Consider the following 16929-nt stretch of genomic DNA (forward strand, 5'->3'; position numbering starts at 1 on the left):
TCTACTTGCCACTTCCTCCCACTCCCTTTCCGATGCTCTTCAACTCCGAGCTCACAATCCCATGTACCTAGGGCAGGACACACTACTCTTCCTTCGTTGACCAGTGGTCCTCACAACCCCTCCAACTCACAATCCCTCCTCTTTCCCCTCCCCCAGCCGGGCATCCTCTTCCTCCGGATCCTTGCCCATCAGCTCTCCCACCCGCAAGCTGGAGCCCTAGGACGCGCTATCTAATAACTACGCAAAGAAGGAAATTGAGAGAGCTGGGGGGCTGCAGACAGGGCCCTTGGAATGTCTCTTATGCAATAAAGGCAGCAGCAGAGAGTTGGAGTCACCTTGACCGCCATGCTGTGCTCGGAAGCCGGGAACGAGCCAGTGAGCGAGCAGGGCCGAGCTGTCAGGGTGCGCGCGCGCGCCGCTTCCCCGGCCGCGCCCGCCCTCCCTCTTGCCGGCGTCGCGCGCGTCCTTATGCAAATGAGCTCGGTACGCGGCGTTTAGACTGAAGGCCGGGAGCTTCCGCTGGAAAGGGAGCTGGCCCGGGGCCTGTGGGCCCGCGGAGTTGACCCACTGAAGGGAGGGACGCGCCTCCCACGGAAAAAGGTGGAATTCGAGCCACGGGATTCCAATGCACCGCGTGGCCGCCCCAGCTGAGTCTCCGCCAAGCCACACCAAGTTTCTTAAGGACTCTTAGTGGGTGTGGCTTTGGGTACAGGCTTCAGCCGAAGTCATTTTTCCTGAGGCTTAAAGGAACCCTTGGCAAGGCCGGTATTGAGCACGGTTTCCGAAGCGTCAACGAACACATCCATTAATAATAACGAATTAGTGCTGGGGTTGTGGCTCAGCGGTAGGGCGCTCGCCTAGCAAGTGCGAGGCCCTGGGTTTGATTCTCAGCACCACATAAAAATAAATAAAATAAAGGTATTGTGTCCAAATACAACTAAAAAATAAATATTAAGAAAATAATAATTATAACGAATTAACAACAACTAATGGCAAATATTGACAAAAAAGATTAAGAACCACTCACTGGGGAAAACCTAAGTAAACATAACTTGAGAATATTGTTCTTCTGTACTATAATAAAGGTTTATGAATAGACTCCACTTTCTTAAACAGCCAAATCCCTGTGTAATGAGGTTGGGTACCAATATATATGAGAAAAACTCCATTTATCTTTCACAGGGCTGCCACAATCCTGGCCCTTGCCTCTGCATAAACAAAAAATAATTCTCTGTTGGATTCTCAGCCCTATCTAAGAAGTAATAGCGCTACCTTGAACCAGAATTATGTCTCTAAAACTGCCTTGTGTCATTATATGACCATATTAGGCCACATGTTGAATGACTCAAACAGTTACTGGGCATTCATAATATGCCAAATACAGTCCTGCTTTTTAATAATACAAAGTCAAAAAAGAAATACATCCTTACCTTCTAAGCACTTACAGGTAGATGGTTGATGCTTCCTCATAAACTTAACTACTTGTGGATATTTTTGGTTTAATAATCCATGGTCTTTATTAAAAGAAAAAAATAAAAGTCCAACAACTATAAGATTTAATTTCACTTTCTCACTGAACTCTCCACACACTTTTACATTTCCATTGTTGAACCTCACATGAGGCTTCCCATTTCTCCAATCACACTAATCATGCTTGCATTACTATACAAGTTAAATGAAGGGGGAGTGGCAAGTGGAAATTGTTAATAAGTACTGTTACATTACTAGTACTCCCAATATGAGCTTTTCTGATACAGTTGCTTTAATTGTTTACCACTATTCCATCTCTTTCTACAGTCTGTTCCATGTGTTTTGAACAATGTAACATTTTGTCCTACTAGCATTTTGTGTCCCTTTGCTCTTTGAATTATTGAGAACTGAATCCAGAGCTTCATATTTGCTAGGCAAGTGCTCTATCACTATGCTACATCCCCAGCCCTCTATTATTTATTTTATGAAATTTCTATAAGGAAGAATCTCAAGAAGTTTATTTTATGTTACTTGATAAAGGAAGATTGTCTGTTTAGAAGCTCCAAATCCCAAAGTACCTGAAGGAAGTGAAGACCTTTATATAAAATGAAGGGAATATTTTCTACAGGAACATGTTATGACCAGATCTACATTGTTGGAGTGAAAATTTGGAATTGGACTGGACACTTCCAGAGAAGAAGATAATCTTACATATAAAAAGCCCACCACAATAACCCATAAGTATAGGTACCAGGTCACAATGAAAGTTTTTGTGATTAAAAAACAGCTGATCTTGCAGTGGCCTACACCTGTAATTCCAGAGACTCAGGAGTCTGAGACAGGAGGATTACAAGTTCAAAGCCAGCCTCAGCAACTTCCCTGTCTCAAAATTTAAAATAAATAAATAAATAAATAAATAATAAAAAATTAATTCTGCCATATGGAGAAAAAAACTCACCTACCCCCAAAAGTGAATTTTTCATCTAACCAAGTATGATTACCAGTAAAATCTAGCATTATATTATAGTCCCTAACATAAATACCCAAATATATTAAGATTGTACCATAGGAAATGTACTCAGTATTAAAAGGAATAGAGAAACATACAAGATAGATTTCCTAAATAAATTGAAAAGGACACAAATAAGATTTTCGATGCTTATGGATCAAAAGAATTGTTAAAATCTCCATACTACCTAAAGTGATACATAGCTTCAATGCAATCAAAATCCCAACTGTATTTTCATCAATAGTGTGGGTACTTTTCCAGGACCTGTTTAGCATAGATTTTGATCAAATACTGTTAGCCTGACAGCAATAATCTAGACATTTAAGCAGCAACTTTGCTATTGGATCCAACTCTCCCTGTGAAAGTTCTGTCTTTTCTTCTCAATTGAATAATCCTTGTCCTTTCACTCTTTTTTTTTTTTTGAGAGAGAGAATTTTTAATATTTATTTTTTAGTTTTCTGCGGACATAACATCTTTGTTTGTATGTGGTGCTGAGGACCGAACCGCACGCACGCCAGGCGAGCGCGCTACTGCTTGAGCCACATCCCCAGCCCATGTCCTTTCACTCTTAACAAAGAAATCCCAATGACATTTTTCTTTTTTTTTTTTTGAAAGAATTTTTTTTAATATTTATTTATTTTTTTTTTTTAGTTCTCGGCGGACACAACATCTTTGTTGGTATGTGGTGCTGAGGATCGAACCCGGGCCGCACGCATGCCAGGCGAGCACGCTACCGCTGAGCCACATCTCCAGCCCGACATTTTTCAATTAAAAAAAAAAGTTAGGAGTATCGCACTTCCTGGTTTAAAATTATATTACAAAACTATTTTAATCAAAGCAGTATGTTGGGCTGGGGTTGTGAATCAGTAGTGGACTACTCATCTAGCACATGTGAGGCACCGGGTTTGATCCTTAGCACCATAAAAATAAATAAATAAAATAAAGGTATTATGTCCATCTACAACTAAAAATATATTTGGAAAAAAAAAAAACAAAAAACAGCAGTGTAATCCTGTAATCCCAGCGGCTCTGGAGGCTGAGACAGGAGGATTGCTAGTTCAAAGCCAACCTCAGCAATGGAGAGGCACTAAGCAACTCAGTGAGATCTTGTCTCTAAATAAAATACAAAATTGGGCAGGGGATGTGGCTCAGAGGTTGAGTGCTCCTAAGTTCAACCCCCAGTTCCAAAAAACCCAGTATGTTACTGGCACAAATGCAAACATTATACGAAATAACCAAGATGTGGAAATAACCTAGGTATTCATCAACAAACAAAGAAAGAAAGAAACTGTGAGATATGTAAAATATACACATGAGTATCATCCAGGCTTTAAAAACGGGGAGAGTGCTAGGAGTGTTGCTTAGTGGTAAAACATTTGCTTAGCATGTGTGAGAACATGGGCTATATCCCCAGCACCAGTCCTGCCATTTGCCATAAGTGAAATATGCTAAGTGAAATAAGCCAATCACAGGAAGAAAAATATTGCATGATCTCACTTATGTGTGGAGTCAAGAAGAATAAGGAGGAAGAGGAGGAGGATGAAGAGAGGAAAAAAGGGTCAATAAGTAAAGAAATAGAGAATAAAACAGTGGCTACCAGGTTTGGGGTACAGGGAAGAAATGGGGAGAGACAGCTTAAAGGATATAAAGTAGCACTTATGTAGGAGTAACAAGTTGAAAGATCTAATGTACAACATGAGGACTATAATTAGCTAAATGAGTAGATTATAGTTGCTCTTGCCACAGGATGGGGATGGAATGGGTAGCTATGTGAAATGATGGGTATGTTATTTTGTTCCACTATAGAAACCATTTTACTATGCATTCATATTATAATATCATGTTGTATACTTTAAATATTCACAATTTTAAAAAATTAAAGAGTTCCTACCCTGAAAAAACTTTCAAATTGTCATTCTGTTGTAATAATTGGCTAATTGTATTAGCAAAAGTTTTAGCAAATTAAAACTTACTTTTTACCTCAGTTGTAAATGATCATGGTTGGGGAAAACTTGTTATCTAATGAAATATCAAAAGATAAAGCTGCCAAATAAGATTCACAATAAATGGGGGAAAGTGGTAGAATAATTTAAAACTTCCTATAATTTCTTAATTACACATCATTTTAGTAATTTAGAATTTGTCCTCTAAGTCACAAATTATGTTTGTAAACCAGAAATAATTTCAAAACTATGGAGCAACTTTCAGTTGAAAACAAGATAATTAAGACTGCTTTAAGAGATGGACATTTCAGAAAGCAAAACTGGAAGTGAAAGGTTTAGAGACTAGTGGTAACTGTATTGATCCTCATTGTTGACCTTAAAAAGCAGATGTCATTAATAAAGAGTCACTTTGTAGAGCTGATTTCATAAAAGATTCAATATGTAGCTTGAGTGAGCTGGGAATTTAAATCTGCCAGTAACATTGTTACTATGAAAATAACATGTTACCCCCAGATGCAAAACTGAAATGTGGGCTTGCAAGACAAACCCACCAAAGCATTTCTCTAACTCTCAGGCAACTTACATTATGATAATTTGAAACTAGGCAGGCACTTTCTGGGAAAAACTTAGAATTATACTAATGTGTAGTTCATTAATAAACTAAAATGTGATTATTAAAACAAGGCAATTTCCAATGATCCTAGTCTGCCAAAAGACATGGCCCTCTTTCCATTTTAATAACACATTATTTGTTTATTATCTAGCCTCCTTTTGTTATTTTACTGACATAAATGCACTTTTGTTCCTATTTCCATGTTCCACATAGCTACGATGAATGCCATCTTTCAAAAAGTAAATCGAGGTGGGATACAAACATTTAGTAGAGCAATAGAATATCACTGACTAAACTAAGTTTAGCTCTTTTCCTAGGTTAAAGATAGATATATATATATATATATATATATATATATATATATATATATATATATAAAACATCACTATGATAAGGCATAAACTGGATTTTATGTCTTTTATCAAGATGTTTGCTTAAAAATAGTTGAACTAAATAGCATGATCTAACCTTGGAACACACATAAAAGGCTAATTGAACATCTGAAATTTTTAAGTATAGTTTGATTATGTCCTAGTCCTAAAATTATAAATAGTTCTTTAAATTTTGCTGGAACATTGTAAAACTTATAAATTGTGTAAGTTGCTTTTTAACTTCTTCCATGTTAAGTGTCTATATGGAGAAATGGCAAGAGTGGGCTAGGGAAAAATGTGAAAGATTAAGTGTCCAACTTTGAACATTAATTAAATCTTGCTTGGCAGTCTGACTTAGAAATCAATAAGCCAGAAATTGTTATTTAAGCCTAAACCACTTATAGTTAGTAAACACTAGACAAATGGTAAACCTTTCTATATTATACAAATAATTATACAAATGTATAAACATTTGCCCTAATTAAAATAAATTCTCATTTTGGTGGAAAGGAAAAAGAGTATTAAAAATAGATAAAATAGTTGTACTCCTGATATTATATGTTTTAGTATACTGATCTTCCTTACAGTGCGAGTCTAAGTCCTGTAAATTATGCATACAGGACTTATGACAGTTATCTTATTTTAGGACCACAGCTTTCTTTATTCCCTCAGGGAGGCAAAACAGCCAGTTTTCTTTTCACTGAATTTTGGAAGAAATTCATGGAATGAGCTGCTCTAAATATTTAAGAATATGAGTGGCCTATCATTATACTAATCATGTATAAGCTCATATTATCAGATGGGAGGATTGAACTAGATAAGCTTTAATGCTTCTTCAAACACTTTAATTTTATAATTTGGAATGAACCAAATTTTAGCTAATAAACATTTATTGAGTGCCTTGTGTTTGTATGAAATTTGCTGTTGCAGCTACAGGAAATATAAAAAAGATAAATACACAGTACTCAAAGTATGGGGAATATTTTTCTGTGGCAAAATTTTATAAAATTTTTAATGAGGGGCTGGGGCTGTAACTTAGTGGCAAAGCAATTGCCTAGCACATGTGAGGTACTGGGTTCCATCCTTAGCACTGCATTAAAAAATAAATAAAATAAAGGCATTCTGTTCCTCTACAAATACAAAAAAAAAATGTTTTAAAAAATTGTAGTCTCTCTCGGCCTTAGCACCATCTTCTTGGAAGCTTCTGTAACAGTAAGAGCCAAGTGGAGAAAGAAGCCAATGTATAGGCTGAAGCTCAAAAGAAGAAAGATGAGGTAGAGGTCCAAATAACCTTAGCTTGTGTACCATGGAGTCCAAAGGAGTAGAAATAGGAATGCCAGAGGCCGGAAACATTGGTATAAGTTGATGGACTGCCTGTTACTATCCAGATTTTGTCTCAGTGGATTTACAACTTACATCGCTACCCCATCGCCAAGACCACCACGGAGAGAAGACCCACTTTGCTCTTAACATCTCCTGTTGGTCCTTTGCCCAGGGTCTTTTGCATTCTGGACTAATTCATTTCTCATTTGTGGCTAGTGTAACGTGTATACAATAAATCATCCCTTCTGTTTTAGCTGAAGAATTAAAAAAAAAAAAAAACTGCAACTAACAGTGAAAAGAATGACACTAAAATCTTGTGTCATATGCCAAAGGCAAAGGCAACTTGATGTAATAATGGGATAGGGCTGCAAGTATTGTTCAATGGTAGAGTACTTGCCTAGCATACGCAAAGCCCTGGGTTCAATATCTACCACCAAAATAAAATAAAATAATTGTGTAAAAGCTCTATGGCTTGTCACATATTTTCAGATCAATCAAAAAAGTATAACTGGGGTCTTGGGTTGGTTGTGGCTCAGTGGTACAGCACTCACTTAGGATGTGAGAGGCCCTGGGTTTAATACTCAGCACCACATAAAAATAGACAAAATAAAAGTTATTGTATCCAACTACAACTAAAAAATAAATATTAAAAAAAATGTATAACTGGAGGCTGTAGTTCTGGCTCAGTGGTAGAACGCTTGCCTAGCATGTGTGAGACACTGGGTTCAGTTCTCAGCACCACTCCTAACATAGCCTTGGGGATTTACTCAGATGTTTTTTTTTTAACTCTCTTCATTAGGGGTCAATGAAGGATGATTTGGACCTGATCCAGAGTAAAGAAAGCTTCACTTTAAAAACTATGTGCACTTTAAAAATTGTGTGGGAGTTGGGCGTGGTGTCACAAGTCTGTAATCCCAGAGACTCAAGAGGATGAGGTAGGAGGATCACATGTTCAAAACCAGCCTCAGCAACTTAATGAGTTCCTGTCTCAAAATAAAAAACGAAAAGGGTTGGGGACGTGGCTCAGTGTTTAAGAGTCTCTGGGTTCAATTCCTGGTACAAAAAAAAAAAAAAAAATTGTGGCCAGACACACTGATGCATGCCTGTAATCCCAGCTATTTGGGAGGCTGAAGCAGGAGAAGGCCAACTTGGACAACTGAGTAAGTTCCCATCTAAAATAAAAAATTTAAAAGAGCTGGGGATGTAGCTTAGCGGTAGAGGGTCCTTGGGTTCAATCCCTAGTACCAGATTGGGTTGGGGGTGGGTAGAAAGAATTAAATGAGTGAAAAACAAAGGTCCCAGAGTATTGAATGCAAATTTGAAAAGTCAAAGTTGGAGGACTTAGACTACCTGCCTTCAAGATTTTTACTATAAAGCTATAAAAATCAATGTGGTACTAGCTGGCATAAGGATTGATAAATAGATCAATGGAACAGAATAGAGAGCCAAGAAATAAATCCAAAATTATAAAGTCATTTGATTTCTAATGCAATTTAATGGGACAATGCAATTCAATGAGGGCAAGGAGTCTTTTCAACAAATGGTACTAGAATGCTTAGATATCAATATGAGAAAATAAATTAACCTGACTTCTACCTCATACCATACACTAAAATTAATTTGAAATGAATTATAGTCATATGCTAAAGCTGAACTCATAGTTTTTTGTGTCCCAACTTTTTAAATAACACTTTTAGTAAAAAAACATAAAAGAACATTTTGTGGAAGTAGATAAGGTTTTATTAGGACATAAAAATAAATAATAAATAGTAAATTAAGAATTGGCAAATTAGGGGCTGGGGATGTGGCTCAAGTGGTAGTGTGCTCGCCTGGCATGCGTGCGGCCCGGGTTCGATCCTCAGCACCACATACCAACAAAGATGTTGTGTCCGCCAAGAACTAAAAAATAAATATTAAAAAAAAAATTCTCTAAAAAAAAAAGAATTGGCAAATTAGGGCTGGGGTTAGCTCAGTGGTAAAGCGCTTGCCTTGCATGTGTGAGGCATTGGAATGTTCTATCCTCAACACCACATAAAAATAAATAAATAAATAAATAAAATGAAGACATATTGTCCATCTACTAAAAAAAAAAAGGTTAAAAAAAAGAATTGGCAAATTAGGGCTGGGGTTAGCTCAGTGGTAAAGCGCTTGCCTTGCATGTGTGAGGCATTGGAATGTTCTATCCTCAACACCACATAAAAATAAATAAATAAATAAATAAAATGAAGACATATTGTCCATCTACTAAAAAAAAAAAAAGTTAAAAAAAAGAATTGGCAAATTAGATTTAAAACTTTGACTCATCAAAAAATAGCATTAAGGGCTGGAGATATAGCTCAGTTGGTAGTGTGTTTGCCTTGCATGCACAAGTCGCCGGTTCCATCCCTAGCATCACAAAAAAAAAAAAAAAAAAGACATTAAGAAAATGAACATGAGGCTGGGATTGTGGCTCAGTGGTAGAGCACTTGCCTAACGAATGTGAGGCACTGGGTTTGATCCTCAGCACCACATAAAAATAAACAAGTAAAATTGTGTCCATTTACAAATAATATTAAATAAAATAAAATTAACAGGCAGGGCTGAGAATATAGCTCAGTGGTAGAGTGCTTGCCTACATGATGTCCTGGGTTCAATACTCCAGCACCATAAAGGAAAATAAAATGAATAGGAAAGCCCAAACTGGGACAAAACATGAGCAAAACATATAAATGATAGAAGACTAATTTTCAGGCTATAAAGAAGTCCTAAAACTTAATGATAGATAAACAACCTAATGAGCAAAAGTCTGGAACAGACTCATCATAAAAAAAAAATACAAATATCAATAAGCACATGAAAAAGTGCACATCATCATTAGTCATCAGAGAAATGCACATTAAATCCCAGTCAGAAGATAGTATTACGTATTCACTAGAGTAGCTAAAATTAAAAAGACAGAAAACACTAGATTCTGGCAAGGATATGGAGCAACCAGGGATCTCATACATTGTAATGGGCAAATGAAAAGGTCTAAACAGTTTCTTAAAAATCCAAACACTTATGCTATGACCCAGTATTCTACTCTTTAATATTTACTCAAGAAAAAAGAAAATTTATGTCCATAAAAGCCCTGTATGAGAATGTTCACAGCCACTTTTTCAATAATAGCCCCAAACTGGAAATACCCCAGGCATCCATCAATGGGAGAATGGATAAACAAACTATGGTATGTTCACAGAATGGAATACTATTCTGAAATAATAAGGAGCAAACTATAGATACACACAACAACATGGATGAGGGATGATTATCATGCTAAGTGAAAAAAAAACTCACATGCAACATATCATATAGAAAAGCATACAGTTTATTGATGCCATTTATATATAGTTCTTGAACCAATAAAACTAAATTGATGGAGAAAATCAGAACTGTGATTGTCAAGGGAAAGGACTTCACAAGAAAGAGGCAAGAATTATCTGAAGTGATGAGTTGTCTGTTTTGTTAGCTATTTAGATAAGTTTTTCAAAACTTGTCCAATGTATACTTAAGGTTTAGACATTTCATTACAAATGTGTGTTAATTTTTCTCCAAAAGGAAAAAAAACGGAACTCTAGTTCAGTAATACTCTGAAGTAGTCCAGAAGAAGAGTACTAGTATATTTATTTTGAAATATATCAAAGAAATAAAGATTTTTAGATGGAGAGATAGATAGACATGCAATACCTAATTGGAGGGGATATATAGGACTTTGCTGAAAAAATTTTCAACTTTTCCAAATGCTTGAAAATATCATAATAAATTGTCAAGGAAAATTGTTGAGTCTTTATGTTTGCACAGATAGGTATCCAAAGATGTAATTCAGTTGTTTGGTTAGAAATTGCAATGAGACTTATTTCTTAACCCTTGATAGGTCTGTGTATATTGCTGGAGAAGAGGAAAAGAAACTGAAACTACTTGATAGTTTCTCTTTTATAGGCAAGAGGATCTGTGAAATTACATTGCATAAAGAAAAAAATTATAATTCCTTAACATTAATTCAGACAATAATTACACATCCTTGAGAGTTGTTAGTGTTTGTATAAATGTATTTGTTTAGTCTGATAGTTACCCACAGGAAAACTAGAGGAAGAATACGGAAGTATATTTGTATAACTTCCAGAAGGAAGAAAATTTAACAATCTGAATCCTAACTTAGCACTTTCCTGCTGAAGTGCAATTGAGTGTAATTCAAAAAATTCAAACTTTGGTGGGAAATATCCTGCAGTGGGTCATTATGTCCTTGGATTGGCCAGCTGGGGGAAAGGGAACTGATGGTAGGATGAAACCAACCCCTTTGAATATGGGATTTTCTAAAGGGAAACTATAGGTTTGTACTGGGAGACCTAAAATAAAGAATGGACTCAATAAGAATTTTTAAAAAAAATGTCTACAAACCTCAAGACAAGAAAGTTAGGAATTGAGGTAGGCTCAGAAAGAAACTAAAGAAAAGCTCCTCCTGAAGAATTACATTAGAAGAATAATGTAATATTGATCAGTATTAAATTGAAGTTTAAGTTAGAAAGTTTTGGAAAAACATGAAACAACATGACTTTGAGGAGATATAGTTAGGTCTTGAGGAATGAGACAAGTTAAGGAGGAAATTGGGCCAAAATGTGGACTGCTTGGCTTTACCACTGAGCTACATCCTCAAGCCCTTTTCGTTTTTTATTTTGAGACAGGGTTTTGCTAAGTTGCTTAAAATCTCACTAAGTTGCTGAGACTGACCTAGAACTTGCAATCCTCCTGCCTCAGCCTCACATGAGTAGTTGGGATTACAGCTGTGTGCCACTGCACTCAGCTGATCGGCATTCTTTTAACCAAAAGGAAAAGAAGTTGAGAACACAGAAAGAATTTGACCAAGAAAAATTAAAAGTCTCAAAGTTGGATTCTGTGTGTTCCATTACCAGTTGTCTTGACAATAGGATACCTAAAGCTAATGACAATATAATAAGGAAAAACACATGGAAATGAAGTAAACAGGAATTAAGAGTTGGGGCATAAGAGGTCCATTAAATTCCCCATGGCCTAATTTTTTTGTGCTAAAAAGATTCTTCAAAGGATGTGAGTACAATTTATGTATAAAGATAGTTTACTGTGCCTATACTTTTGAGGAAGCTTCTCAATAATACTTATCTGCTGCTTCTTCCCTGACTGTGGATAAGCAAGCCAATGTGAGTAATAAGTCATGAAAGTAACAGATCTACATAGTTTTGCTATATTATCCCTCTCTCACACTGCTTGCAAAGAATCCCAAGAAAACAGTCATTGTTGGCTCTGTCTCTGGTTACTCTGTTCTTCTATCTTGCTGGATGGATAGGCTTGCCTGGATGGTTCAGGGTGAGGATGAAAAATGACAAAGGGAGTCAAAGTCCTCTGATCATTGCAACCTTCAATGAAGCATTATCTGTGAACAAGTTTTGTGTTGATGGCATGGAAGAAAATCAAGTCGCAGAAATGTGAGATATAACCTTCCTCAGTCAAGTGATAACCATTCACATCCATATGACTATAGTACCAACATCATTCCATCAAAGACAGTAGGTTCAAGATTCTACACAGCGAACAGTTAAATGAGTGTGACCCAAAGTATAACAAGAGTGGTAATGAGGCGAATGGATCACAGAGAAGCAACTTTGTAGATGAGACAAATCCCTCTTCACTTAAACACATTGGAGAACCTTGTAGAAAAAAGTAGAATATTTCATCATATAAAACTCTGTATGACTATGAGGTTCTAATTATCTCTAAGATATAGCATATGTCTATAATTGCTATCTGTAAGTAGGAACATAACATCTATAATCTTTAAGTAACAAAGTATATGTTAAGATGATTGATTATGGTGAATTTATTCAATAGAGATTTAGACAGAGAAAAAGTCAAATCAAGCTGGATGGTATACAGAAGTTTTCATGGAAACAATAATTCACCTCTTCTTGAAATCAGCATTCCTCTGTGTTACTTCCAGAGTATGTTTCATTACTGTGTCCTTCCTTCCTTCATATTCTCAGTCCTAACAGTTATCTCAATGCCTGATATTAGATACATAGAATTAATTAAATGTTTATTGATCATTTCTAGCTGGTTACTCTACCATAAATCATTAGTGCTTTTTTTTTTTTTTTTTTTTTTTTTGGTGCTGAGGATTGAACCCAGGGCATTGTACATGTGAAGCGAGCACTCTACCAATTGAGCTATATCCCCAGGCCCTAGTGCCTTTTATTTTCTAGGCAAAAGCTATTACAAATTGTTGTTTGAGTCTAAAAATTGAGTATCAGACTCTACCTTGCCCCTCACATCCAAATAGCCATCCAGTTCTGTGTTCTCCCCTCACCTTCAGAGCTTTTAAATTTTCTTCTCTTGATTAAAATAGTCTTCATAATGGCTCCTAATTCCTGTCTCAGTCTTTAGTTCTCCATATTCTGCATCTGATCACTATACTCAAATCCATTCTCCAAAGTGCTTTCAAATGTTTCATCTAGGCTGTCTACTGATTTCAGGATAAAATCCAAACTCCTCCATATGGTGAAGAGTAGAGCTTCCTGATTTGGCCACTTCCTATTTATATCTTTTATCTTACTACTAGTACTGCATTTTTTTCCTTTAGCCACAAGAATTTTGAGCTTTTGTCCTGCTTTCTTTGATAAGAATATTTTACTCCGTATCTACTCCATTTTGCTTATCCTTTGAGATACAGCTCAGGAAGCTCTATTTCCATTAAACAATCCTTAACTCTCCTTCCCCATTTGTGATAGACCCTTTCTGAGCACTCAGTGTACCCCATGAACAGTATTTCTCACATTGTGTTGTAATTACATTTTTGCTTATTATCTTTTTAACTGCTGGCTTTCAAAGTTTACAGACCCAGATGCATATAGTAAAAAATATGCTTTTTTACAATCTCAGTACAATCAAAATAAAAATTTTATGGAGCAATATTGAATCTTACTACACAGAACATACTCTCTAGTACTTACTACTGTGTACTCTTCTATTTCTTTTTTTTTTTCTAATACTGCTTTCAAAACTAAATTGATATTATAATCCATTACTGGGACAAGACCTGTATTTTAAAAATACCGCAACAGAATGAAAACTTACATAGGTTCTAGAGCATGGAAAATGCTCAAGATAAGAACTGGAAAAAAGAAAAGAAAAAAAAAAGATAAAAATCTCTATGTTCCCAGCAATTAACACAGGGTGAGGCACATAGCAGCAGTCAATAAAAATGTTTAATAAAAGAGTAAATACATACTAGGATGAACCATTTCATGAGTCATTCCCCAACCTGTCACTTTCCTTTTTAAGAATAAATGTTTCCTACAAAAATCTAAAAATAAGACAAAATGGGGAAAAAAGCAAAAAAGAACTAAACGTTTTAAAAGATAATAAGAAAATATACACATGGGCTGGGATTGTGGATAAGAGGAACAGCACTCACCTAGCATGCTTGAGGCACTGGGTTTGATCCTCAGCACCACATAAAAAAATAAAAACATATTATGTCCACCTATAATTTTTTTAAAAATATTTAAAAAAAGAAAATATACATGTAAGCACAGGTACAGACAACAAAATAAGTGAAGGAAATTTTAAAAAGTTGAGTTTGAAGGGTATGGTGAGATAGGCATGATTATGAAAGCCAGTTGTCAGGTCTTACAAAAAAGCTTAATGTGGTAAAGTCACCAAGATGGGGATGTGGTCATTAGTTCTATTGGTCAGAAATCATCTTAAAAATGGCCCCCAAATCATTTATATTAACCAAAATAACAGGATACTGATGAATAACCAATATCACCAATTTTATTGAGTACTTCCTATGTGTAATACACTATTCTAAGCACTATCAACCTATCCTCAAAATAACTCAAAGTAGCTCAGTGGTAGAGAGGCCTTGCCTAGTATGCATGAAGCCCTGGGTTTGATCCCTAGCACTAAAAGAACAAAAAACAAAACAAAACAAAAAACAAGCTGAGATAAGCTTATTTCATGTTTTCTCCATCTCAAAGATGAGGAAATTGAGGCTGAGATTAAACAATTTGCTCAAAGTTATATGACTTTGATCCTCAGCACCTCATAAAAATAAATAAGGTTGGGTTGGGATGTGGCTCAAGCGGTAGCGCGTTCGCCTGGCATGCGTGCCGCCCGGGGTTCGATCCTCAGCACCACATACAAACAAAGATGTTGTGTCCGCCGAAAACTGAAAAATAAATATTAAAATTCTCTCTTAAAATAAATAAATAAATAAGGTTAGGAAATGAACTATAATAAAACCATTGTGAAAAATTTTCAAAAACAACAACACTAAGAAAAAAAAAAACTAATCAATCCATGAAGAAAGGGAGAAAAAAAGATTTAAATATAGAGATTTAGCCCAGCGGGTCCAATAATTGACTTCTAGGAGTGCTCCAGAGAAAAATAAAGGTTTAAAAATGACAATGAAGAAAATATGAGAGAATTTTTCATATCCCAAAGATGAGTTTCTAGTTTTCATATCTCAAAGATGAGTTTCCAGTTTCAAAGTATCATCTGTATGCCCAAAACAATGAATGAAAAAGGTTCCATTCCAAGGTACATTAATGCACATTTTGAAATACTGGAACATTGGATATAAAAAGAGAAACTCTTGTAGTCAGAAGTTAAGGTTTTCTGGATTGGGGCTGTAGTTCAGTGGTAGAGCACTTGCCTAGCACATGTGAGGTAGTGGGTTTGATCCTCAGCACCACATATAAATAAATAAAATGAAGGCATTATGTCCATCTACAACTAAAAATATTTTTTAAAAAAGGTTAAGATTCCTTGGTAATGTGGTCATATAAAAGTAAAAGTAGTACAGAGCTTATAATATATGCTAAGTGAATGAATCAGAAATTGATATTTTATATACGTGACAAGTACAATTGCATGAATAATCTGAATATATTAAAGCCTAGAGAATATAACTGAATTTTCTCTAAATCACAATTTTGCATCAGGTTAGTGGTGATCATATAGCTAACCAAATCTGCAATTATACTTTTTCTTTTTTTGCTATTTATTTGTCTCAGATATAAAATGTTCATTTAGCATGATTGTTTTTCACAGATCCATGTTAGGATGACAGATACTTGGCTACTGTCTGTGGACCCATAAATTGTGGGTGCTTTTTTGTGAGTTCTTATTTTGGGGGTCAGGGGGTGTTTTTCAAAGATTAACATCATAGCATTTAAAAGAAAATTAAACAGAATGTGCTCCCTCAATCCTCCCTTTTATTTTATTTTTTTTTATATTTTTAGCTGTAGATGGATACAATATCTTTATTTATTTATTTTTATGTGGTGCTGAGGGTTGAACCCAGTGCCTCACACATGTAGGCAAGTGCTCTACCAAGGAGCTATAACTCCAGCTCTCTTCCCTTTCCATTAAAAATTGAATATTGTGCTGGAATTTTCCCATTACCTGCAATCATTCCAATTTGAATGGAGTCCATACATTGTTAATATTGTATTATTAAAAGTTGTTGGGCTGGGGCTGTAGCTCAGTGGCAGAGCTCTTGCCTAGCATGCATGAGGCACTGGGTTCCATCCTCAGCACCACATAAAAATAAAACAAATAAAATAAAGGCATTCTGTCCATCTACAACTACAAAAAAATTTTTTTTAATTGTTAATACTGGGCTGGAGAGGTAGCTCAATGGTTAGAGTGCTTGCTTCCCATGCGTGAGGCCCTGGGTTTGATCCCCAGCACCACATAAAAATAAATAAAAATAAAGATATCATGTCCATTTACAACTAAAAAAAAAATTTAAAATTGTTAATACTGCAGATATTTCAGAGAACAGGTCTTTGAGCAATCCAGTAAAGATTCCTTTGGCCCACCTCATGTGAAACCATCTATCTACCTGTGTTCTGTCTCTAACTACGGTTTCTATTGCATCATTTGTAATATTTGTATGAGGACTCTATTTTTCTTTCTTTATTTTGTGGTGGTAGGGATTAAACCCAGAACTTTGTGCTTGATAGGCAAGTGCTCTACCACTGACCTATATCCCCAGACTAGGAGTCTACTTTATATTTAAAGTCCTTTCTGCTCTGGAATATTTTAGGAAACTGAAGCAAGTCAAGAATCTCCTGGAACTATTTGTGGTATATTGATCTCATACCTAGGAATGCTCAAACCTCCTCCTCCTCTTCCTCCTCT

At 35.8% G+C, this 16929-nt stretch overlaps 1 protein-coding gene across 1 annotated transcript in view; it reads right to left on the reverse strand.

The window, feature by feature from the left end:
• Slc25a12 (solute carrier family 25 member 12) overlaps positions 1-553 on the reverse strand; it is an 84207-nt gene extending 83654 nt beyond the window's left edge. The window contains exon 1 of the mRNA XM_026389513.2: positions 336-553. Within this exon, the coding sequence (XP_026245298.1) occupies positions 336-347 (12 nt within the window). The 5' untranslated portion in view covers positions 348-553. The remainder of the gene's footprint in view (positions 1-335) is intronic.
• Between the last annotated feature and the right edge of the window lie 16376 nt (positions 554-16929).

Source organism: Urocitellus parryii, chromosome 1, assembly GCF_045843805.1.
Source record: "Urocitellus parryii isolate mUroPar1 chromosome 1, mUroPar1.hap1, whole genome shotgun sequence".
Lineage (NCBI taxonomy): Eukaryota > Metazoa > Chordata > Mammalia > Rodentia > Sciuridae > Urocitellus > Urocitellus parryii.